The 25,492-nt window shown below is 62.1% G+C and overlaps 1 protein-coding gene across 1 annotated transcript; it reads right to left on the bottom strand.

Annotated features, from left to right (window-relative positions):
- Window positions 1–397: 397 nt before the first annotated feature.
- On the bottom strand, window positions 398–2,996 carry LOC309807614 (uncharacterized protein). The gene is made up of 5 exons (XM_082627443.1): window positions 1,653–2,996; window positions 1,450–1,576; window positions 1,251–1,372; window positions 1,037–1,164; window positions 398–959 (listed from the first exon to the last, which is right to left on the bottom strand). The coding sequence occupies exons 2-5, from the start codon at window positions 1,502–1,504 to the stop codon at window positions 950–952; spliced, it is 315 nt and encodes a 104-aa protein (XP_082483569.1). The 5' UTR covers window positions 1,505–1,576; window positions 1,653–2,996; the 3' UTR covers window positions 398–949.
- Between the last annotated feature and the right edge of the window lie 22,496 nt (window positions 2,997–25,492).

Genomic DNA, 25,492 nt, shown 5'->3' on the forward strand with positions numbered 1-25,492 from the left:
GTGTGTGCAGGAGGGGATTTATGTCGCAGGACCTCTTCCTCACCCTCAGACCCGACGTCTCCCTGCAGGGAACCCCTGGGTCCCACAGCCTGCCGCCCCTGCCCCGGTCCCCACGTGGTGCCTGCCCTGTACCCGGAAGTCCCAGTGCCCTCTGCCGTCCCACCTCACAGGCCCTTTCATTGCCCACCCCTCCTGTCCACAGCCCCCCACCCTGTGATCCTTCCCCACCCATCGCCCCTTCCCATCCATTACCCACCACGCCACCCTTTGTGTCCGCACCCTCGTGGCCCATACGCCTTTTCATGTTCCCCATCCCAGGCCCCATCCCAGCCCCATGTCCCCCCAGCCCACGGCGCAGCCCCCTCAGGCAAACAGCTCAAATCCAGAGTCCCTGAGACCAATTCCTGTAACTGTGTTTATTGATGAGTCCAGGGCTTCTGGGGAGGCCCTGGCAGGGAGGGACACAGAGCGAGATAGACACACAATGGAATGCTTCGAGGATTGCTCCGGATGTTTGGAGCGCCCAGACTAGGTGAGGGGAGGGTGGGGCCCCACACACTCGGGCCCCCTCCCAGTCGCCCCCAGACAGAGATGGATGAGAGGTGGGCGCTGGGGGGGGCGCAGGCCGAGGAGGCCAGGCCACTCAGCAGCTCACTCATTCGCTGAGAGACCCAGGCTTGTTCCAGAACCCCAAACCAGTGCAAACGACTTAGTGCAAATTAATTCAGGAGGGACGGGGAGACAGGGTTCTGGAGGCTCTGAGTCTTCTGAGCAAAGGACAGAGGAGAGAAGAGAAGAAAAAAGATACAGAAAAGGATGAAGAGGAGGGAGGGAGGCTGGTGGTGGTCTCTGGGCCGCGGCAGGGTGGAGCCACAAAGATGGAGTCGCCGGGCGGGGGTGGGTGTCGGCCGCGGTGCTGCTCTTCCGATGGTGTGGGTCGTCTGTTCCTTTAGCTCAACCTGCGGACAGAAGCAGGACGTGAGGGCGGGTCAGGGTGGTCCAGCCAGGGGGCTTTGGGAGGGGCGCCCACGCCCACCTTCCAGAGCTGATTCCTGAGTCAGGGTGTGTAGTGGTTCCAGAATGCAGCATATTCTTAGTCAGAGCTAGAAAGACTTGAAGAAGTCCGGGTTCCAAGGCCCAGGCATGAGCTGGGTAGCACCATTTCTGCGGGTCAGGATAGAATGAGTGCCCAGCTCTCGGCCCCGAGCCCCCAACCCTGCCCCCCTCCGTGTGCGGCAGGGGCCCCCCACCTTGTCATCTTGAGGGTTCTGGGGGTTCAGAGAGCAGCAGTAGTGTATTGGCTCCTTCAGGAAAGTAAAGGAACAGAGATGCTGGGTGTTCCAGCTCCCCCGCGGGGCCAGCCGAGAATGTTCTATGGGAAAGAGGACGGCCATGAGGGCTGGGTGCGGGTCAGTTGGCCCGGGGGGCCTGGCCTGTACCTGCGCTCACCAGGGAGGCCGGACAGCGTCCCGTCTGTCCTCGCCGTCACGCCGGACCGTGTCATGTCCTTCTGCCCACATCCCGGCGCCCGGCCTCCGTGGCTGGCAAGGCACGTCGACACCCACTGGAGACATGGCTGTGGGCAGAGGAGGCGCTGGCTGAGTGCGCAGCGGTGGCCGAGGGGGTGGGAGGGCAGCGGGCTGGACACTTACCCTCGTCTCCGGTCTGAGCGCGGACCGATCCCTGCTCCGTCACCGCCCGCAGAGGCCCGCCTTGGCCACGGGCTCAGAGGCCAGTGATCCCCGGCTCGCCGCCAGGCTCCAGCTCCTCGACCCTGCCTGCGCCCCGACCTCCCACCCCCCAGAGATCTCATTCACGCCGCCCCGCCCCCCTCGCCTAGTCTGGTCTCGCCAGTGCCCTTGACTCCCCTGGGTGCTGTACTGTCTGCCGTGCCAGTCCCAGGGGCGGGCGGTAAGGGCCAAGTGTCACCAGTGTCACCAAGTTCACTGGGGGCCCTCCCGCGCCAGCCCCTGGGCCGCAGTGCCGCATGGGGATGGTGGCCTGCTGGGCCCGCGGCAGCCTCCTTGCTGCAGAAATCTCCCTGGGGCCCTGTCCCTGTGGCCACCGCTCCCCCCAGGTGATGCCCTGCGGCGGTTCCCCGCACACTGCGCCTGCCTTCTTGCCCGTTCTCCGGCCCTCGAGGCTCCAGCTCAGGCCTCAGGAGGCCTGGGCCAGAGCCGCCCCTGTACCTGCTACTAAATGAACTGCAGTGGGTGAAGTGGCAGCTGGGGGCCCACTGACCTGAGTCCCCCGCCTCGTCCTGTCTGCCCCAGGGCCTGAATGGCCCCCATGTGCTGGATCATCTCCCTCGCTGGCAGCCCTGCCCCATCTGCCTCCCGACTCTCTGGAAATGCCCTTTCTACCTGGGACAGCCGCAGCTCCCAGCCCGCCCTGCCTCAGCTCCCCCTGAGACGATGTCACCTGTGCTGCCTGCCCTGCCATCGCCCTGCCGCTCTGCCGGGACATCAGCCACTTCGCCTCGCTGGCCCTGGCTCCCCAGACCTCCTTATGCGGAAGGCCAGCGGAGCAAGGCCCAGGGAGGGGAAGGGGACTCACCTGGCCCGGCAGAGCGCTGTCTTCACCTGCCCACGGCTGCCAGCTACACCTCCACCGCCCAGGCCCTGGGGCAAGCCTCTCTCCAGCTCCCCCATCCACCAGCTGCCACGACCTGAAACCAAAATTGACCGGGATGAATGCCTGGCTCCCCCGTCTTACTTCCGCTCCGCCAGCTTGGGCCTGTCACTCCCCACACTGATGTCGTCCTGCCTGCAGGGCACCTGGGAGCCCACCTCGCATCCCCGCCAGGCTCCCAGGTGCCTGCCAGCCCTGCCCAAGTCAGCCCCTCCACCCTTCTCCGCTCCTGCCAGGCTCCAGACTTCCAAGGTGATCCTTGGCCCACGCATGCTTCCCTGCACCCCACTTCCCCATCTTCCCCTGGTTGCCCCCGGTACCCCACGCTTCCCTGGTTACCCCTCAGCTCCCCCACTTCCCCAGTTTCCCCTGAGCCCCCCCATCCCTCCCACCACCCCCCTCCCACACCCTGCTCCTCGGGCCCTAGCCCGGGCTTTTTCTAACTGGGGTGGCCCCGCCCAGAATTCCCGCCCCTGCTCTGCCAGCCAATCAGAGCGGGGACCGTGCTTGGGGCCACCGCAAGGCCCACCTCCGCCCGGGTCGGTCCAGCGCACATTCCTCTCCTGTCCTGGAATTCTCCAAAGAGGGCCTTCTCCACACCCCTCCTTTGGCATCCTGTAGACAGGGTCTGGCATTGTCCCCAAAGGTCCCTCCCCCACTCCGAGGTCGAAACAGTCATGTCCCCTCAGGGCGGACCTTGCAGGCTGCTCCCCACCCAGCCCCCACTGGGCGCATACTCTGCCCCTGGACGGAGGTCTTGGCTGGGGCCGCCAGGCGCTCCAGTGGGACTCGGAGTCTCCTTCTGCCACCACCGCGGCTGAGACCACGCGGTGGGCCCGGAGTCCATGGAGCGGTCGTGAGCGGTGTGGGGGGCCGGGGCTCAGGTCGGGCCGAGGGAAGGGACCGTGGTCTCGCGGGCCAGGAAGGCGCTGATTCCCTGCTCGAGTGTCGTCTAGTTGACGGTGCCCGTTGCGAGCACAGTGGCTTCCACGCGCGGGCTCCCCACTGTGGCCGGGCGCCCCGTCCCCTCACCGCCACGATCCATTGTCAGGACGCGGCACGCCCGCTGTGCTCCACGGCTCGCGGGCGCGCCCTGGTGATAAGCCCGGCAACCTCCCAGCCCTGCCGTGGCCACCCTATGCACCGCTGCCCAGGACACCGCCTGCGCATTCAGAATTGGGACAAAGACCAGAGAGCCTCGAGTCTCCCCCAGCCAACCTGGACCACCCTGTCCCTGGGGCAACCACGTTGGCCTCATAGGGGGTGTTGGGGCCCGGCGGTCCATAGAGATCGGCCACCAAGTCTAGGGTGCTGGTGCCATGGGTGGGGGGAGGAGACATGCCTAAGAAAGGGACCCAGAGCTCTCCAGCTCTGACTGCACCTCAGACAGGGCTTTGGGAAGAGCCTGCTCCTGTGGACCCCTGCCACACCTGACACCCAGCCTTTGCCATGGTGGACCCCCAAATTTACGGTGGGAAAACTCCAGCCTTTGCCATGGATGAACCCCTAGATTTACATGGGAAAACTCCAGACTTTATGGGTGGACCCCCAGATTTTCGTGGGAATATCCCAGCCTTTGTCATGGGTGGCCCCCCAGATTTACGGTGGAAAAACTCCAGGCTTTGTCATGGGTGGACCCCCAGATTTATGGTGGGAAAACTCCAGGCTTTGTCATGGATGGACCCCCAGATTTATGGCGGGAAAACTCCAGGTTTTGTCATGCGTGAACCCCCAGATTTACGGTGGGAAAACTCCAGCCTTTGCCATGGGTGAACCCCCAGGTTTACATGGGAAAACCCCAGACTTTGCCATGGGTAGACTCCCAAGCTAGGATGCGGCAGACCCCCAGATTTGGCCATAAGCAGACCCCGGCCACGGCTGCCACGGCCAGTGATGTGTGAGCCTGCACTGCCGCCTCGCGGCCGCTTATATCTCCACTCCGGCAACCACACGGCACCATTCGGGGGGTGTGACAGGCCTGCAGGGTCGGCCCAAGACAGTGAAGACACCAGAAATCCTCCTGCGATCGTCAAGGCAGCGCCCAGCACCCTGGGCTACCGGAGGCCCCGTAGGAAGAATCTCCCTCTGAAGCCGACTCCGCGTCACCCCAGGCACAGGGACCCCTCATTGCCCTGAGCGGTCCCTCTCCTCTCCCAACTTCAACGGTGCAGCCCGGGGCGACTCAGATGGGGTGAACCGGGCTGGCTCGGATGAGTGTCCCGTCTCCCTGATGACTCTCGTGGACCATTGTGGTATCTGGCCTGGGTGGACCCTGGATGCCGCGTGGGTGGACCCCGGCCGTGACCACGTTGGCGGTGATGTGCGAGCCTGCACTGCCGCCTCGCGGCTGCTTCTGTCTCCACACACACAACCATTTGACCTTATTTGGGGGTGCGACCAGCTCAGGGGGGTGGCCCCTGATGCAGGGACAGGACCCCAGGATCCTTTGTGCTGGGCAGGCAGTGCTCAGGGCCCCGTGCCACCGGTGGTCTGGTGCAGTTGGGTTCCCTCTGGAGCTTGGGCTTTGCCTCTCCCAGGCTCCCCATCAGGTCCTCGTCACCCCCTGACACAGGACCCCTTATTCTCATATCCCCACTTGTCCCCCAGCCTTGGTGACATGGGGCCATGACCCTAGGGTATGGTGGGGTCCACTCCCAGCAGCCCGTGAGCTCCAGAGCAGACCCAGCGTGTTCTGGTCGGTCGGGAAACGCACCTCCACGGGCTCATGAGGGTCCCAGAGCACGGCATGGAGAACTGACCGGCTTGCCCCATCCGCATCCCCACCCGCTAGTGATCCCCAGGAAACTAGGGTGACTGCCTCACTCCACATTGGTGGTGGTGCTCATGGCGGTGCTTGGGTGACCAGCGGACCTGCCGCGCCCGGAACCGGAGACAGCGACACGCCCAGACCTTTAGCATTTCAAATATTTCAAACAGCCGAACTGCATGGAGATGTTAATGCCTGGCTGTTAGGGTCGGAGTCTCCCCTTGGAGGCAGATGCAGCTCAACAAAAGGCCCAGAGTTTGGGAGGACCGTCCGGTGGGGTCGGTGCGCTGGGCTGGATACACAAGTCCCAGGTTTGGCAGCACGGGACGCCATCCTCGTGCCTGGGGGACGTGACATAGGTCCCACACCACAGGGCCTCAGGGGGAGACCCGTGACTGAAGCTGCAATGTGGCCCCACCTGGCACCTGTGGTGGCTCAGACGAGTGCCCCATCACCCAGATGACCCTCGTGGACCACTGTGGTAACCGGTTTGTGTGGACCTGGTACACCACGCAGGTGGAACCTGGATGCCGCGCGGGCAGACCCGGGAAGCCACGCAGGCGAACCCCGGCCGGTGATGTGTGAGCCTGCCCTGCCGCCTTGCGGCCGCTTCTATCTCCACACCTACAACCACTTGGCACTATTCAGGGGAAGGAACTGGCCTGCGGGGTGGGCCCAAGACAGTGAAGACCCCAGAAATCCTCTTGCACTCGGCAAGGCAGCGCCCAGCACCCTAGGCTGCCAGAGGCCCCGTAAGAAGGCTCTCCCTCTGAACCCGGCTCCACGTCACCCCAGGGACCCCTCATTGCCCTGAGCAGTCCCTCTCCTCTCCCAACTACAACGGTGCAGCCCGGGACGACTCAGATGGGGTGAACCGGGGTGGCTCGGACGAGTGTCCCGACTCCCTGACGACTCTCGTGGACCATTGCGGTATCTGGCCTGGGTGGACCCGGGACGCCGCGTGGGTGGACCCCGGCCGTGACCACGTTGGCGGTGATGTGCGAGCCTGCACTGCCGCCTCGCGGCTGCTTCTGTCTCCACACACACAACCATTTGACCTTATTTGGGGGTGCGACCGGCTCAGGGGGGTGGCCCCTGATGCAGGGAGTAGGCCCCCAGGATCCTCTGTGCTGGGCAGGCGGTGCTCAGGGCCCCGTGCCACCGGTGGTCTGGTGCAGTTGGGTTCCCTCTGGAGCTTGGGCTTTGCCTCTCCCAGGCTCCCCATCAGGTCCTCGTCACCCCCTGACACAGGACCCCTTATTCCCATATCCCCACTTGTCCCCCAGCCTTGGTGACATGGGGCCATGACCCTAGGGTACGGTGGGGTCCACTCCCAGCAGCCCGTGAGCTCCAGAGCAGACCCAGCGTGTTCTGGTCGGTCGGGAAACGCACCTCCACGGGCTCATGAGGGTCCCAGAGCACGGCATGGAGAACTGACCGGCTTGCCCCATCCGCATCCCCACCCGCTAGTGATCCCCAGGAAACTAGGGTGACTGCCTCACTCCACATTGGTGGTGGTGCTCATGGCGGTGCTTGGGTGACCAGCGGACCTGCCGCGCCCGGAACCGGAGACAGCGACACGCCCAGACCTTTAGCATTTCAAACATTTCAAACAGCCGAACTGCATGGAGATGTTAATGCCTGGCTGTTAGGGTCGGAGTCTCCCCTTGGAGGCAGATGCAGCTCAACAAAAGGCCCAGAGTTTGGGAGGACCGCCCGGTGGGGTCGGTGCGCTGGGCTGGATACACAAAGTCCCAGGTTTTGGCAACACTGGACGCCATCCTCGTGCCTGGGGGATGTGACATAGGTCCCACACCACAGGACCTCAGGGGGAGACCCGTGACTGAAGCTGCAATGTGGCCTCCCCGGCACCTGTGGTGGCTCAGACGAGCGCCCCATCACCCAGATGACCCTCGTGGACCACTGTGGTAACCGGTTTGTGTGGACCTGGGACGTCACGCAGGTGGAACCTGGATGCCGCGCGGGCAGACCCGGGAAGCCACGCAGGCGAACCCCGGCCGGTGATGTGTGAGCCTGCCCTGCCGCCTTGCGGCCGCTTCTATCTCCACACCTACAACCACTTGGCACTGTTCAGGGGGTGGAACTGACCTGCGGGGTGGGCCCAAGACAGTGAAGACCCCAGAAATCCTCTTGCACTCGGCAAGGCAGCGCCCAGCACCCTGGGCTGCCAGAGGCCCCATAGTAAGGCTCTCCCTCTGAAACCGACTCCGCGTCACCCCAGGCACAGGGACCCCTCATTGCCCTGAGCTGCCCCCCTCCTCTCCCAACTACAACGGTGCAGCCCGGGGCGACTCAGATGGGGTGAACCGGGCTGGCTCGGATGAGTGTCCCGTCTCCCTGATGACTCTCGTGGACCATTGTGGTATCTGGCCTGGGTGGACCCTGGATGCCGCGTGGGTGGACCCCGGCCGTGACCACATTGGCGGTGATGTGCGAGCCTGCACTGCCGCCTCGCGGCTGCTTCTGTCTCCACACACACAACCATTTGACCTTATTTGGGGGTGCGACCGGCTCAGGGGGGTGGCCCCTGATGCAGGGAGTAGGCCCCCAGGATCCTCTGTGCTGGGCAGGCGGTGCTCAGGGCCCCGTGCCACCGGTGGTCTGGTGCAGTTGGGTTCCCTCTGGAGCTTGGGCTTTGCCTCTCCCAGGCTCCCCATCAGGTCCTCGTCACCCCCTGACACAGGACCCCTTATTCTCATATCCCCACTTGTCCCCCAGCCTTGGTGACATGGGGCCATGACCCTAGGGTATGGTGGGGTCCACTCCCAGCAGCCCGTGAGCTCCAGAGCAGACCCAGGGTGTTCTGGTCGGTCGGGAAACGCACCTCCACGGGCTCATGAGGGTCCCAGAGCACGGCATGGAGAACTGACCGGCTTGCCCCATCCGCATCCCCACCCGCTAGTGATCCCCAGGAAACTAGGGTGACTGCCTCACTCCACATTGGTGGTGGTGCTCATGGCGGTGCTTGGGTGACCAGCGGACCTGCCGCGCCCGGAACCGGAGACAGTGACACGCCCAGACCTTTAGCATTTCAAACATTTCAAACAGCCGAACTGCATGGAGATGTTAATGCCTGGCTGTTAGGGTCGGAGTCTCCCCTTGGAGGCAGATGCAGCTCAACAAAAGGCCCAGAGTTTGGGAGGACCGTCCGGTGGGGTCGGTGCGCTGGGCTGGATACACAAAGTCCCAGGTTTTGGCAACACTGGACGCCATCCTCGTGCCTGGGGGATGTGACATAGGTCCCACACCACAGGACCTCAGGGGGAGACCCGTGACTGAAGCTGCAATGTGGCCTCCCCGGCACCTGTGGTGGCTCAGACGAGCGCCCCATCACCCAGATGACCCTCGTGGACCACTGTGGTAACCGGTTTGTGTGGACCTGGTACACCACGCAGGTGGAACCTGGATGCCGCGCGGGCAGACCCGGGAAGCCACGCAGGCGAACCCCGGCCGGTGATGTGTGAGCCTGCCCTGCCGCCTTGCGGCCGCTTCTATCTCCACACCTACAACCACTTGGCACTGTTCAGGGGATGGAACTGACCTGCGGGGTGGGCCCAAGACAGTGAAGACCCCAGAAATCCTCTTGCACTCGGCAAGGCAGCACCCAGCACCCTGGGCTGCCAGAGGCCCCATAGTAAGGCTCTCCCTCTGAAGCCGACTCTGCGTCACCCCAGGCACAGGGACCCCTCATTGCCCTGAGCAGTCCCTCTCCTCTCCCAACTAAAACAGTACAGCCTGGGGCGACTCAGATGGGGTGAACCGGGGTGGCTCGGATGAGTGTCCCGTCTCCCAGATGACCCTCATGGACCATTGCAGTATCTGACCTGGGCGGACCCGGGACGCCGCGTGGGTGGACCCCGGCCGCTACCACATCGGCAGTGATGTGCGAGCCTGCACTGCCGCCTCGCGGCTTCTTCTGTCTCCACACACACAACTCAGCACAGTTCACGGGTGCAATGGGCCTGGGGTGGGGGGAGCGGGGGTTCGGCCCACGACCAAGAGGGGAAATCCTGAAATACTCTTGCGCTGGGCAAGTCAGCCCCCAGGACCCCTGGGCTGCTGGAGGCCCTGCAGGAAGAGTTTCCCTCTGGACCTGGTCTACTGTCCCCGGACATCCATCCCCTGGGCTCCCAGTCATGTCCACCCCAGGACACGGGGACCCGTTGTGCCTCCAGGCATCTGCTGTCAGTTTCCTGTTGGACCAGGTGATGGGGATCTGGGTCAGAGGTCCGCTGCGGCCCAGTTCCGTGTATCATGTGGGCTCCTGGGAAGACCCAGGACACTCCTAAGGACATTTCTCTCTACTTGCTGGCCACAGTGCCAGGATCCGGGGGTCCTCCTTGTTTAGATCCGCACTCTCCTGGGGTTGGGCACCTCTTCAGTTCCCTGATTCCCCTGGGGAGAATGGGAGGTATTTGCATGCGAGCTGGTTGCCTCAGGCTGTTTACATGCTAATGAACATTTGCATCTCTATAGAAGGGCTTGGAGGAGCAGCCAAGCATCAATTTCCTGTAGCAACAGCTAGAGAGGCTCCCTAGCGGAGGGACTGCTAGGGCTCCGGGGAGCCCCGGGGCCAAGTCTGGTCTTGGCCGCAGTAAGAGTGGGTGGCTAGGTGCTGCGATCCATGCGTGGGACAGCACCAAGTGGAGTTTGTAGAGCCCCAGCAGACGTGACCTGCAGACGTGGCCAGTCGGGGGGGTGGACTGTCGTGGACAGACCCTTTCTCTCCCCGACACTCTTGCGCCTTGTGCTGCGGGCACCTCCAGCCTGCTAGGCTTGACTGGCATCTCACTGCCTCTTGTCTCCTTCACCACCCTGTCCCCAGGAGCAAGATGGGGAGCTTGCTGGAGAAGCAGTGACAGCTCCACCCTCTGCCCCTCACCTCAGCACCGGGCCTTGTAGGGCTCCTTCCTGACACCTCTGCCCCAAGCTGGTCCATTCCAATTGCCGAGCCAGCGGAAAAACATAGGTGCCTAGATTGCAACCACTGTGCGTGTGCAGGGACCCGGTGTGCACTCCTCAGCAGCCAGACAGGCTTGCACAGTAGACCGTCCACGCTGGTGGGCAGTGTTAGTTCCCAGCCGGGTGCCCACAGGAAGCACTGCTGGCATTCAGCAGTTGGAGGAAAGTGCTAGCTGGTGACATCCGGGGGCATCACCCTACAGTCCCCTAGAGGCTTAGGTGTGGGTGGTGAGGGCTCGCAACACAAGTGACTGGGTGGGATGTTGGAGAGATGCAAATGACTCCCTGGAGCTCCGAGTGGGGGCCCTGCAGCTCCATTTAGGCCACAATCACATGGGCTGCCCTGGAAGGAGACACGCAGATGTCCCGCCCTGAGCCGGGCAGAAGTCAACGGTCAGATACAAGGAGCATCACTGAGTCTGGAGGGAAGGAGAGGCAGGAGTGTGGATGGCTGGGGTGGGGAGGTGGTGGTGGGGAACCGGGCTTGGTGGAGGGCTCGGGAGGAGGCAGTGAATTAGTGCCATGGGCTGCGGGAGGGCCAAGGGTGTAGCAGATGGCACAGGCCTTGCAGGGCCACAGAGAGGGCAGGACCCTGGCTGCCGTCAGCCATTTGTGCTCCTCGGGCCAGGCACACAGTCATGTCCAGTGCTTGAGCCCTGACTCTCATCCCATCGAGCTCTCGGACGCTCACATCACAGTCCCCATCATCTCGCATGGCAGCCCCACACAAGCCTCCAGCTCCCAGGCCCCGAGCGCAGCCACCGTTCTCTCCACCTTGCCTCCTGCTCCTTTCCTAGAAACGGCTCCTTGCCTCAGCACTCTGTCCCTTGCTCCCCCTCATCCTCCAAATCCAGTCGGTGAGGAGGCAGGTGCTTCCACCTCCATGACCTGAGCCATCTTCCTGCCCTCTCCCTCCACCCACATCCATCAGCAGGACTCAGTGACACCTCCACTGGGTGCCACCCTCTCTCCTGAGTACCAACCTTACACCCGCATACAAATATCCCACCCAATGCCAGCCTCCTACCCATGTATCAATCTCCTACCTGGTTACTAACTTCAAATTGGGTACCACCTTTCACCCAGGTACCAACCTCCCACTAGGTACCAATATCCCACCTGGGTACCAACCTCCCACCTGAGTACAAACCTCCTCCCCAAGTACCAATATCCCACCCAAGTACCACCTTCCCACCCAGGTACCAGTCTCCCACCCAGATACCAACCTCCCTTTTGGGTATCAATCACCCACCTGTTACCAGCCTCCCACCTGGGTACCAACCTCTCATCTGAGCACCAACCTCCCACCCAAGTATAAATATCCTACCTGGTACTAGTCTCCCACCCAGATACCAACCTCCCTTCTGGGTATCAACCTCCCACCAGGTACCAACTTCCCACCTGGGTACCAAACTCCTACCTGGGTAACAACCCCCAGCTGGTACTAACCTCATCTGTATAGATGTATATATATATATATATATATATAATATATATACATCCCTTGCTCCCTTCTCCCTGTGGTTGGACAAGGCTTCCAGGACCTGCCTTCGGCCACTCTCACCTCCCTAACCTCCAGGCTTTGACCACGCCCTTTACCCCAGAGGTCATCCCCCTGCCCCCTCCCACTCAGATCTCAGGTCTCCCTGGGGAGGCCTGGACAGCCCCTACACTGCACTGGCACTCACACCTATGGCTGTGTGTCCATGCCAGCCTGTACACATCCCCCCGGGGATCCGTGGGGACGCCACACCCCGGTGCACAGCGGGCAGGAAGGAGCCGGCCGTGCAGCAGCAGGGAGCTGAGCTGGCCAGCCAGGGGCACACACTCCTCCAGCCCAGCCCTCAGGCTCCTCAGGGCACTGTGCTCATCTCTAGAGCAGTGTCCAGCCCCAGCCACTCCAGCTGACCGTCTACCACTGCCTGAGCCTGGAGCTGCTGCCTCCAGGTGGGGAGGTTTGTGAGGCACAAACCTCACTCACTTGTCTGCATGAACACTGGGCCACCGTGTCCAGACACAATCATGGGGCCATCCTAACGCCTTCGTGACCCCTGGCTCCCACCTCCCACTCCTGCTCAGGACCTTCTCTCCTCTCCCTCAGCTGCCACCCGGGTGGGCCCTGGGCCCTGGTTCCCTTTAGACCCCACGGCAGCCCCTCCCCCACCTTCTCACTGCACATCAAGCCCACCCCCTCCCTGCAGTGTCCCTGGAGCGCACACATCTCACACCTGAAACCTCGAGAGCTTCCCTTAAGCAAACCCAGACTTTCTCATCTGGCACTCAGAAACCCAGTACATGGGCATCAGATCACACCTCTGCCTTCCCCAGAGCTGCAGCCACCGACACAGCACCGGGCCCTCCAGGCCTCCGCTCCTGGGGCAGCGGGATGGAGGGCCAGATGCTTGTTTGGGTGGACCCCCCTGGACATTTGTTCTAGTCGCTTATTCCACACACTCCTGATTGCCCCCCTTCCTTACACACCAATAGAATCTTTTATTAGAAGCTTCTAGATGCTATACTGTTATGGTGTAACCTTTACCAGCCTCCCTTGCAGCTAGATGTGGCCACGTGACCAACTTCTGACAAAAGGGACAAGGTCACCCCTCCAGAGGTGCGTGCTTCTGTTCCCTCTCCCCCTGGCTGGGATGTGCACAGATGGTGGGGCCCTGAGGCTCCCTGGGGCTGCCATAACTAAGCCCTACTGATTGGGTGGATTAGAACCGCAGGAATTTATTCTCTCACAGTTTTGGAGGCCAGACGTCCAAAATCAGGGTGTCAGTGGGGCAGGTCCCCTCTGCAAGCTCTGAGGGACAATCTGTTCTAGGCCCCTCTCCCAGCTTCTGGTGGTGGCTCCCCACCCTTGGCGGTCCTCGGCTGGCAGACGCATCACTCCAGTCTCTGCCCCAGTCTCCATGTGGCTTCCCTCTGTGTCTGCATCTCTCTTCTTATAAGGACACCAGTCCCAAAGGGTTCAGGTCCCTACTTCCTCCAGAGGGACCTTGCCCATTGTCTCTGTCATGACCCTATATCCTAATAAAGGTCACATTCTGAGGGGCTTGGGGTTAGGACTCCAACCTACGAATCTTGGGGGACACAATTCAGCCCATCACGAACCCCACGATGGAAACTCTGTGCAGCAAGGCAGGTGGCTGGACCTGTAGGGTCCACCCTCACGACCTCACGGCACAGGAGGCAGCTCGGCAGGCGCAAGGCCCTACTTGTGGCCCCTGTTGCACAGCCACACATCCATCTGACCTGACACTCACTCCAGACCGGGAGCCCTGGGCGCACAGAGGAGAATCCTGGGAGCTGCTGCCCAGAGGAGCTGAGCACAGACGGGGTCCGCGTGGGGCCGCCCGGCCGGAAGGAGCGAAGGTGAGCCTGACGGGGGGCAGGGGAGTGGGCCGGACTAAGAAAGAAGCAGCTGCGTTGAATTCTGCTCCACTCGTTTGGCGGAAGCTGGTCCGTTCTAGAACTGGGACTCGGCTGAGTGTCAGAACAGCCAGTTGTTCTGCCCTTGGGAGGACATCTCTGCCGCCTAAACTAGGATGGGCCAGCTTGCCCGGTGGATGTTGGTCCTGCAGGTGGAGTGGCCTGGTCAGATGTAGGGCAGGTCCCCCTGGGACCCTCTCCCAAGCAGCCAGCCCCCAACCCCCAATCCTTTTCGTCCTCCCTCTGTAACCAACCCAGAGACCCATAAGACTTGGCTACAAGTGGCAGTATCTCAACTCAAACTGGATTCAGCTGGATCCCAGAGCTGGGTCCCCAGTTGCCCGTTTGCAGCTCTTGGTCCTGATGTTCATTTACTCTTGTTTTCAGAGTCCGTCCGTCCCCAGGCCATGGTGTCCACCAGCTCCAGGCTTACAATCCTGCAGTACAGCATCTGTAGTGAACTGGTGGTGGCCCCCCCAAAAGATATGTCCATGTCCCAATCCCCCAACCTGTGAATGTGACCTTATTGGGAAAAGCATCTTCACAGCTGTGGTTAAGGATCCCAGAGGGGGTCGTTCTGAGTTACCCAGGTGGCCCTAAATCCAATGACAAGTGTCCTTATAAGAGACAGAAGAGACACACAGGGAGAGGAGGAAGACACGTGAAGACAGAAGCAGAGACGGGAGGGATGTGGCCACAAGCCCAGGGACACCTGGAGCCCCCAGAAGCTGGAAGAAGCAGGAAGGACCCTCCCCTAAGCCTTTGGAGGGGCCACGGCCCTGCAGCCTCCTTGATCTCAGACTTCCAGCCTCCGGAACTGGGGGAGAACGAATTCGTGTTGTTTAAGCTGCCCAGCCTGTGGTCTTGTGTTGCAGCCGCCCCTGGAGATGGGTATAGACTTCAGTGGAAAGAAGACTCCTTTCCCAGTGGTCCCAACAAAGGTCCCAGAGATGGACCTCGTGGCCTAGCTCAAGCCCCGTGCCCCACCTACTTCAATCTCTTTGGCCCAGAAATCCAGTTCTCACATGGCAGGGGCAGGTCACCACCCTGGACCCAGTGGGCAGAATCCACCCTGGCCCTGGCCCTGGCCCTGGCCTGTACACTGAGCAGGACTGGTTGAGGCCCAGCACACTGGAAACACAGCTCAGAGGGTCCTTCCTGCAGACGTCTTCTGCTTTCACTTCTCCCAGTGTCTGGTTCTGTGACCTTCGACACAGCACGGGGGTCCCATAGGTGGGGTTGAGGTTTGCTTTGTGTTGCTGTGTCCCCGGAAGACCCATCCCTGTGTGGATCTGAGTTGCCGGCCACGTGAAGACATCGTCTGATGTCCTGGGCTGAATTGTGTTTCCCAATATCCATATGTCAGAGTCCTGAACCCCCGGACCCCAGAATGTGACGGTCTTTGGACATAGGGACACTAAAGAGGAGATTAAGGTAAACTGAGGTCACTAGGATGGGCCCTAATCCCACAGGACTAGTGTCCTTATTTCTAGGAAGAAATCAGGACACAGACACACACAGAGGGACGATCCCGTGAGGACACACGGAGGAGATGGCCGTCTACACGCCGAGGAGAGAGGCCTCAGGAGGACCAGCCCCGCCCACACCTGGATTTGGGTTTCCAGCCTCCAGGACTGGACACAGTGAACGTCTGCTGTTGAAGCCGCCCAAGCTTCCCATGGCTGCCATGACAATTTATCACAAACTGGGCAACTTAAATCAACTGCAATTGATTCTCCCATGATTCTGGAGACCAGAGGTTTAAAATCAAGGTGTCATCAGGCTGGGCTCCCTCCTGAGGCTCCAGGGAAGGGTCCTTCCTGCCTCTTCCAGCGTTGGGGGCTCCAGGAGTCTCTGGGCCTGTGGCTGCATCCCTCCCTTCCTGCCTCCATCTTCACGTGGCTTCTCCCCTACATGTATGTGCCTCTGTGTTCAAATGTCCCTCTTCTTAGAAGGACCCTGGTCACTGGATTTAGGGCCCACTCTACTCCACTGTGACCCCAGCTTCACTTGATGACACCTGCAAAGACCCTTTGTCCAAATAAAGTCACACGCACAGGTTCTGGGTGGACGTGCATTTTGCAGACACTCTTTAACCCATAGAAGGTGGCAAGAGATGAAGGCTCCAGATTGCCCACCCGGGTCCCTGTGTGACCTCGTGCCGTCTGGGTGGCCCTTGTCCCCTCCCACATCCTGTCCGTCTTCTGTCTTGAGCGCCTGCCCTGCTGGCCTCAGGCCCAACCCCAGACCAGAGGCGTCAGCACCTCGTAGACAGTCCGAGGCTCCATCACTGCAGAAGGCCGGGTCCCTTAAAGTTCCCTTGTCCTTTGATTCTGCTTCTTTGATAGAATCCTCACTTCATCTCATGGTTCACAAAACGGAGCTGAGACAAGATAGTTCATCCCAAGAGGAAGTGGAATTGAGGACCGCCCCGCCTGCCGCTGGACTGATGGTTTTATCCACTGACTTTGGTGCCGGGACTCTGACCACAGCCCCAGCCCCGCGATTCCTCCTGTCTCTAGAGACACACGGTGCGGCCCACCGGTTACCAAGACGGTGGCAAAAGTCCCCTTCCCCATGCCCAGGCCTCTGCGATGAAACTTGGATGTCCCTCCAGTTAACAGGTGGGGTCCATCCCCCTCCCCTTGAATCAATGAAATGTACTGGAATTGTTGCCATGAGACTTGAGGCTGAGCTTTAAGAAGCCACCCAGGTTTTGTCTCCTGGAGGAATAGCCACCACCGTGCAAGACATCCCGCTGTCTTGAGGCCACTAGCGGTGAGGAAGCCCGGTGAGGTGTATGGAGAGAGGGGCCCGCAGGGAGCTCTGAGGCGCAGATGTGGGGCCTGAGCCCGGCTGCCAGGGGAGTGTCTCCAAGTGACCGAGTCCAGCCCATCACGCGTGGACAAAACGGTCCACCAGCCCCGCCCCTCGTAGGTCCTGACCGCGGAGCCATGGGCACTGGTTCACCGTTCTAATGAGGCTGTCAGGCAGCGGAGGATAACCGCGACCCGTGGGGCCCCTGGGGCCACCCCGTTGTCATCCCCCAGCCACACTCTCCTCCTGCTCAGAGAGTCTCCCTCGCATTCGGCCAGGAAACAGCAGGCACCCAGCATTAACCGCACTTGCTAATGCAAGGTCAAGGTCAGGCAGACACAGGAGGGAGGGTCCTGCAAAACTTCTGGGGACATCTGAGCGCTTGGCATCTCACTGGTTAGTCATAGGAATGACTGGGTTCTCGCTCAGGAACCAAGCGCGGGTCCTCAATGGCTTGTGGTGTGTCTGTTGGGGTGTCCCAGTCCCCACTTTCTTTCTTTCTTTCTTTTTAAACGATTTTTTTGACGTGGACCTTTTTTTTTTTTTTTTTTTTTTTCCGGTACGCGGGCCTCTCACTGTTGTGGCCTCTCCCGTTGTGGAGCACAGGCTCCGGATGCGCAGGCTCAGCGGCCATGGCTCACGGGCCCAGCCGCTCCACAGCACGTGGGATCTTCCCGGACCGGGGCATGAACCCATGTCCCCTGCATCGGCAGGCGGACTCTCAACCACTGCGCCACTAGGGAAGCCCTGACGTGGACCATTTTTAAAGTCTTTATTGATTTGTTACAATATTGCTTCTGTTTTTTGTTTTGGTTTTTTGGCCGCGAGACATGTGGGATCTTAGCTCCCTGACCAGGGATCAAACCTGCACCCCCTGCATTGGAAGGCGAAGTCTTAACCACTGGACCACCAGGGGAGTCCCTCAGTCCCCACTTTCTGCCTGCAAGCTGGGAACCCAGGATTCCCGGGGACCCTTGCCTCTCCCAGGCCCCATTTCTGGCCTTTTCTTTTTTTCTTTTTTTTTTTTTTTTCCGGTACGCGGGCCTCTCACTGTTGTGGCCTCTCCCGTTGCGGAGCACACGCTCCGGACGTGCAGGCTCAGCGGCCATGGCTCACAGGCCCAGCCGCTCCACAGCATGTGGGATCTTCCCGGACTGGGGCACGAACCCGTGTCCCCTGCATTGTCAGGCGGACTCTCAACCACTGCGCCACCAGGGAAGCCCTGGCCTTTTCTTCAAGGCACTTCTCTCTCGTTCTCAGTACTCATGGTTCTGAGATCACAAAGGGGCACTCACCACCCTGCACTCTGGAGCCTCCACGTTCCCCACTTTTCCTCGAGTGACCCCCTGGCCGCCCCCTTTCTGGCTCATTCAGCACCCCTACCATCTCCAGGCTGTCCCCGACCCCCTCACCACCCCCCCATGGGAATTGTCAATCCCTCCCCCCTGAAACAAACGTGGTCCAACACACCCAGCCTCCTCTCAAAGGCAGTCTGTTCTCTGGGCCTCTTCCCCCACTCCCTTGCGGACTGGCCCCCGCCTGGCTGGTCCAGGGGGTCTTCTTCTCCTCGACCCCCATCCTCCACCCACGGGGACCCTGCATCTCGTCAAGTGCCCGTAGACACCACGGGCCAGACCACGGAGGGCTGGAGACCTCTGCCCACAGCAGCTTCACACAGGAGAGGTGTCCAGCCCCTCCCCTCCCTCATCAGACCCCCAAGGGCGATGGGAAGAAAGTGGGCAGATGGGGGGACGCCCAGCTCCCATCTGGGCCTGACCCTTCCGTGGGAACAGGGACCAGGATGCTCCGGGCGTGTGTGAGAGAGGCCGCAGGAAGAGGGGAGAGCATGAGGGCCCGGGAGAGGCGGCCTGGAGCCCTCCGCGGCAGCCTCCCTGTTGTCCTCTTGCCGAGGAGGGGGACTTAACCAGGTGGGGTCTTGAGCCCCTGGCCACAGGTCTGGGTCATAGCAGAGGTGTTTGCTGAATGAATAAATGAACAAGGGAGTGAGTCAATGGGCTGATGCCGCAAGAAAGGCAAAGAGTGTGGCCTCAACTTTTCAAGGTACAGAGGTGCTTTCCTGGTCCAGATTCCAAGGGGGAATAAGGGCCTTCCTGATGCAGCCAGGGTGATTGTTCCTGGCCCCTTCTAGAATCATCTGGAAGTTAATGCTTTAGAAAACAAATATTTCAGACATCTCAACACGGCCCTCCAAGTGGGAGCCTCAGCAGATGGCCAGAGGTCTGGACGCTCTCCCACACCCCAGATGCATGAGCGCACCACGGCCTTACAGCAGCGTCCACGGGGGACGCAGGCCTCGGCCAGGAAAGTGTCAGAGCCCCCAGCCACCTGCCGGGGCCCCCGCCCCTGGGCCCTGTCCATTTTCCTTGGCAGCTCCTGCCACGGACAGGACATTCCTGAAGACTGAGGCTACATGTCAGGGGTTGGGGGCTGGAGAGGCCAGGCGGGTCCATGGCCGAGCTTCACCTCTGCCTCTCCGCCTCCAGCCTCCCTGCCTCTTGGACTGACCCGGGAGGTAGGGGCGCACGTCCTGTTTCCCTTCCCGCACCCGTGCCAGGGCCTGCCAGCTCTGGCCTTCACCCCTCTGAGGTCCCTCTCTGCCCAACGCCCACGACACATAGGGCCCGATTCAGGGAGGCCTCGGGCCTGTCACGGTGGCATCCTGCGGTGGGGAAGGCCTCCTGCAGACCCTTCTCTCCTGCTCACGGCCAAGGGGAGGCCTGCCCCTGGCACCTAAATGTCCCCGTTGAGTGGTTTCTCCCACCTGGACCGCGAGCTCCCTGAGGACAGACTCGGGGAAGGAGGCCCTCCCACCTACTGTCAGCAGAGCCGGCCTGGCAGGGAACTCAGAGCCGTAGGACCCCCAGGGCAGTGGGCCGAGCACAGTCACGGGCTGGGTGGGGGTGCCCGGCCCACATGCAAAGACCAGGCAGCTGTCTCGCGGGGAAGGTGGAAGGGCTGGCCAGGAGCAGAGGGACAGGGCTTGGAGGTGGGAAGGGCACCGCTGACGGGCCCGTGAGGACCAGCCCCACGCAGGGTGGATGCGCCGCAGGAAGAAGCACGGACACGTGAGCAGAAGGGGTTGTGCCCCTTCCGGGTCTGACCCGTCAGTGTCCGCAGAGAGACCCCCAGGACGGGGAGGATTTCCAGCACTCCCAGGAATGTGGAGCCACAAGACGGCGGGAGCCTGGGCCCCGCAGACACCCGGAGCGGAGCCCGACGGGATGGGCCGCCCTCGCGAGCAGTGAACCACTGCTCTCAGGAGGACGCGGTGGGGGTGGGGTGGGCGGCGGCCGAGGCAGCCGTGGGGGACCGCGTGTGCGTGGAGGCCACCAGTCCCCACGGCTCTGTTGGTCTGCGGTGCAGCAAGCCCACCTAGGACCTGGGCTGGGACCCTCCCACCTGTGGCACCGAGACTTAGGGCAGCCAGGAGCGGGGGCGAGGTGGAAGGTGTGGAGGTGAGGGTCCCGAGGAGTAGGGGACTGTTGGCCCGCGGAGGCCCTGGTCTCCGTCTCAAGGAGCATCCAGGGCTGTCCTTTATCTCACCCCTCACACCACATATTTCCAGAAAGAAATCATTCCCCATTCCAAAGTGCTCCACGGAGGCGGATTTTTCCATCTGGGCTTTGCTGCTGAGCTCTCTTGGAGGAAACTTCTGCGTTAACTCACCTCCCTTGTCCAAGCATACATGGGGCCAATCCGGGGAGGCACGGGGGCCGCTGCTGGGGGGCCGGGGAGAATCGGCTGGGCCCACGCGGGCGGGTCCCCACCTGCCGGGATGGGATATGCTGGTGTTGCTGAGAGTCAGGGGTCTGGGCGCCCCGTGGCCGGCCCTGCAGCACAGCCCCTGTGACTCCTCCCGAGGGGCCCCTCACACATCTGGCTAAGTCGGTTCCCACACTGTGCTTCCAGCCCCTCGGTCCCTGCCCCATCGATCACCCGCTGAGGAAATGCCCGTTGCTGTCATCCCGCCCAGACCCGGGGCCTCGCTCTCGCGGCGATGGCCCCACTCGAGCCTCCCCCACGGCTCCCCTCTCCTCGTGGCCGCACACCTGGGCTGGGGCTCGGTTTCGACCTGGCTCTGAAGCCGCCCCTCCCCCGGCCCCCCTCCCAGATCTCCCAGCCCTTTTCTCCTCCAGGCACATCCCAGTCTCCCCTCCTCCCACAGACGTACAAACGCGATGCGGGGGCTCCCCTTCCCGAGCCCCTGCAGCGGCCTCTCTGTCTTTTCTGGTGACACTTCTTGCAATGGTGACTGTCATGGGCTGAACTGTGTCCCCCCAAATTCCTGTGCTGGAGTCCTAACCCACAGGTCCTCAGAGTGTCACTGTATTTGGAGATGGGCTCTTTACAGAGGGAACCAATTAAGATGAGGTCACTAGAGTGGGTCCTAATCCCATAGGACTGATGTCCTTACAAGGAGAGGAGATCAGGACACAGACACACACAGGGGAACAACAGCCGTCTACACGCCAAGGAGAGAGGCCTCTGGAGGAGCCAGCCCTGCCCACACCTGGATCTGGGATTCTAGCCTCCAGGGCCAGGAGGAAATAAATGTTTGCTGTGCAAGCCAGTCTGTGGGACTTTGTTAGGATAGCCAAGCAGACCTGTACAGACATTCCTGCCCTGCCTCAGTTTCCCCACTATCTCTTGGCCTGACTGCTTGATTTTCTTGGCTTATTGCCCCCCTTTCCAGCAAGTTGGAAAGGCCCCATTGCAGGACTGTCACAAGCACACTTGCTCTCAGAAGTCTCTCGGTGAGCCTTGCTTTGGGGTGACCAAGTGCACCCTTTGGCCTCCCAGGGCCCCTCCACACTCTGATGCCCAGGCAGCCCTCCAGGTCACCCAGGCACAGGATCCACAAGCCTGCCCTCTGATCTCTCCCTGCCTTGGGGTGCAGGACGCGTCAGGGCCCACTCCCCTGGGCACGTTGCTGTGGCCTTTCTGGGTCTGGACAGGGACGCCTTTGGAGGCTGAGGCCTTTGCAGGGTCAGGCCCTTTGCTGTCCAGACAAGGACCCCAAAGCCACGGCAGGTGGGAGAGCAGAGCCGGGATGCGGCGGGTGAGCTTCTCGCCCTGACCTCACCAAGGGGCGGGGCCTAGCCCCCCAGGGCTGAGTCGGTAGAGCTCAGGATCCTGTCTAGTCACCTGTGCAGGAGGGACAGCCCCTCCGCAGAGCTGACGGCCCGTGGGGAACTGCCGCCTGTCGCCGGGTGTGATAGAGGTGTGCGCCCCTTCTCGAAGGAGACTCGGCACGCCCTGGGGCCAGCGCGAGGCCAGGGGTCTACTTCCACCACGTCTTCAAGGCACCCAAAGCCTCTGCACTCCGGCCCAGCACCCCAAAGGGCCAGGGCAGAGGTCAACTCAGAGGTCCCGCAGAAGCCCTGAGCTGACTCTCCCAGCCCGGCCCCTCTCCCGGGGACTTACCCCAGAAGCCGGGCTGTTCCAACCGTTCCCACGGGGTGGCCTTCGGAGGTCTTCGCGGCCCCCTCACCTCTGCCCCACACACTCCCAGTAGCAGCCCAGGCATCATCTGGGGCCACACACCCCCTCTCGGAGGAATCACAACGGATAATCTTCCCAGCTTGGAGCTGTTGGACCAGAGGGACGGTCTTCAGGGGAGGCATGGGCTGGGGGCCTCCAATGGCCCTGCCTGCTTGTGCCCTGGGGATTCCAGCCTGGGGTGCAGGCAGCTAGGCCAGAGTTCCCACCAGAAAGCGAGGCCCAACCCTGTCTGGGAAGGCTCCCTTGATGCATGGAGCCCCTCACCACCACGGGGAAGCCGGGCTCTCACCCTGGGCACTGGCGTTCTCCTCGGGTCCTGCTGGGCACCTTCGGGCTCTGGGCTGGTCAAGCCCAGAATGAGTTGACTGCACTGGAGGCCAGTGGGCAGCAGCTGAGCTGGGCTCTGTGCAGGCACCGGTCAGGGTACCCACACTGGACATGTCCTCCTAGGGCCTAGGGGTGCAGGTGGGGCTCAGGCATGGACCCCATCCTCATGAGGCATCTAGTGTGGAGGGCTAGAGAGGCAGCTGCTGTCCCTCCCTTAGGTCCTCTCAGGCTCAGCAGGGGTCAGAGATGAACCATGGTGTGAGGATACCCAGGGAGTGACTCCACCTTAGAGGGGCCCCCTGCCCACCCATCAGCCCATTATTGTACCAAGAAAAGAGGTCTCCAGGCCTGGAGCCCCTAGACCAACCTGGCAATGCCTGGGCAGCTGGGAGCACCCGAGGGGCCGTCCCTCCAGCTCCCACTTTAGGGCCCGGTGCTGGGCAGCTCCGCTCTGCCCAGAAGACCCCACGCTGCCGATTCAGCTCAATCCCCATCCCCCAGCCCATGCAACTTTCCTCTGCTCTCTGGCCCCCAGCCCCATCTCCACGTGCCCTCTGGAACGCGGTGGCCCCCTCCTAACAAGGACTGCCAGGTCTGGGTGGGCGGCCTGCATTGCTGTTCCCCTGACCACCCAGTCCGGCCCTGGTTCCCCTTGAGGCCTTCCTCCGCTGGAGGCTTTAGGTGGGTGACTAGGCCAACAGCCAGCTTCAGTTTCACCCCTTAGCCCTCTTCCACCACTTCCCCCTCCTCCCTCTGCCCAGCCAGGCCCCAGGCCCCCGGGGGTGGGCATCCAGGTAGGGCTGGGCTGAGATCTTGGTGCCCAGGCAAAAAAAAGCCTTAAAAAAATGAGAAGGGAAAACAACCAAACACCTTCTCCCCATCTCCCTCTCTCTGTGTGCCCCCTCCCTCCCTCTCATCATAAAATAAGGAATTTATTTTTCTCTGCACCTGGGGCTGCAAACAACCACTCCGTCCCGCTGTGCTGGGCCAGGTTTATTTGGGGTGGGGGGACGGGCAGGGGGGACTGTTTGTTTTCTTTTGCTTTTGCAAGAAAAGGGTGGGCAGGGGCTGGCGAAGCCGTCAGGGACCCTCTCCCACCCCCACTCACAGAGGGGCCTTGACTGCCCCCTCTACTTCCCTTTTCCCTTTCTGGGACTGAGGTTAAACAGAGGGCACCCGGGGCCCACGACTGCACCCTCTGACATCTTTGAACTCAGGAGAACTTTGATGTCTTAACTGTCCCCTGCCCCACACCACTGTCACCCTCTCCTCAAGTAGCTGATGGCTGCCGGGGGAGCTCAACATGGATGACCCACCCAGGAGTAGGACCCTCCGCTATTACCCTTTCTGGAGCCTCTGGATCCCCGGAAATTGGTCTCACAGATAAAGCCAGCCAGGGATCATCTTGCCCAGATGGCGTGGAGCTCGACTGCGCACTCCCCTCGCTCCGTGACCCCAGACCTGTCAAGCGCCCCCTCTGCACGCCCCACTGGTCCAGTCTCCCTCTGCCCGTGGGCCTGCCACCTCTTGGGACCTTCTCAAAGGGACATGCAGCCCTAGTGGCCTCTGCCCTCCAGCCCAAGGGCCAGCTTGGTGGGCGTTCCAAGCCCCCAGGCTCCCTCCGGTGACTGGAGCCCACGGGGGTGCTCAGAGGTCCAGCAGGCCAGGTGGACTCCACAGGGCAGGCGGACTGGGGCCAAGTCACTGATGGGACCAGGCCAAACCCCTCAGCTGGGGATAGGCCGAGGCCTGAAAGGGGACACCCCAGCCCTCTCGCCAATGGCTCCAGAGAGCAGAGCTGGCCTCCAGGCCGGGCTCAGGCCGGGGCCCTTGGTCTGCCTGTCCCTGGAGCCCCTCTATGGGGCGTCCTGGGGGCCGCCCTGGGCTGGGCGTGTGGGATGCTGGGTGCAACACCCACCTGCGCCTCTGCCCTGCGCTTCCCCCCTCCAAAGCCAGGACTCCTCTCGGCTCTGGTTCCCCATCAGCCTGATCACCCTGAGGCCCCCGAGACCCCGCATGGAGACCCCTCTTCCACTTCCCGAGGAGATACTCAGAGCGTTGGCAGATGTGGTGGGGCAGCCTTTCTGCATCCCCCCATCACCGCCTGCAGCAGGGGCCACCCAAACCCCTCGGGAGCCCAGCCCTGCTCCTGCCTGCCCGCGCGTCTGTCCAGCTCTGCCCTGTTTCAGGCACATTTTCTGGGGTTTCCTCTGCACCCCACCTAACGAGCCTTGCTGGGCTGGGCTGGGCTGGCGGACCAGCTGGGCCCCTCCATGCCCAGCACCAAATGGTGGGCTCCTGTGGTCTGGGGAGACCCCCGCCTCCCCCAGAACATGACCTGGATCTGTGGCTTTGAGACCAGAGTGCGGGTGGGAGCCCCTCGCCTCCGGGGGTTTGGCAGGGAGCCTGGCTCTGGACGGGTTTCGGCCTCAGACAGAGGAGGTTGGCTGAGGGGGTGGAGGGGGCGGGAAGCCCCCGGGGGAGGGGCTGCTGCTAAGAGGAGGGGGCACTGGGGGCACTGGGAGCACTGGAGGCACTGGGAGCACTAGGCAGAGGAGGCCGGACGCGGGTCTGAAAGCATCCAGCTGAGCGAAACACAGGCAGGTTGCACGGCGCCTGTGGGACTCGCCTCTCCCAGTGCCCTTCCGACAGAGCCCGGGCCCACATCTGTCCCCAGACTAGCCCCCTGACCCTCGGGCCCCCTTGAGCAGAGAGCCGGGACATCCCCCCCAGGGGACCCCCCCCTCAGCCCCGTCCTGGGCCTTGGGATGTTCGTGTGTGGACAAATGGCGTGTGCCCATGGGGCCAGCTGGCCACTCTCCCACCATGGCTGTCCCCTTGCGGACCTGGCCTGACACCTCAGACAGCAGAGAAGGTGGCTCAGCCCGCCCCACACTTAGAGCCCATGGAACATTCCAGCAGAGACAGTCCCCTGGGGCTGGGGTCCAACACTGAAGGCCCACCTCCCACTGCCCCCATGTGTCTGTCTTGGCCTGGGTCTCAGGCCCCCAG

The sequence above is a fragment of the Mesoplodon mirus genome (assembly GCF_964341445.2).
Source record: "Mesoplodon mirus genome assembly, chromosome: 7".
Lineage (NCBI taxonomy): Eukaryota > Metazoa > Chordata > Mammalia > Artiodactyla > Ziphiidae > Mesoplodon > Mesoplodon mirus.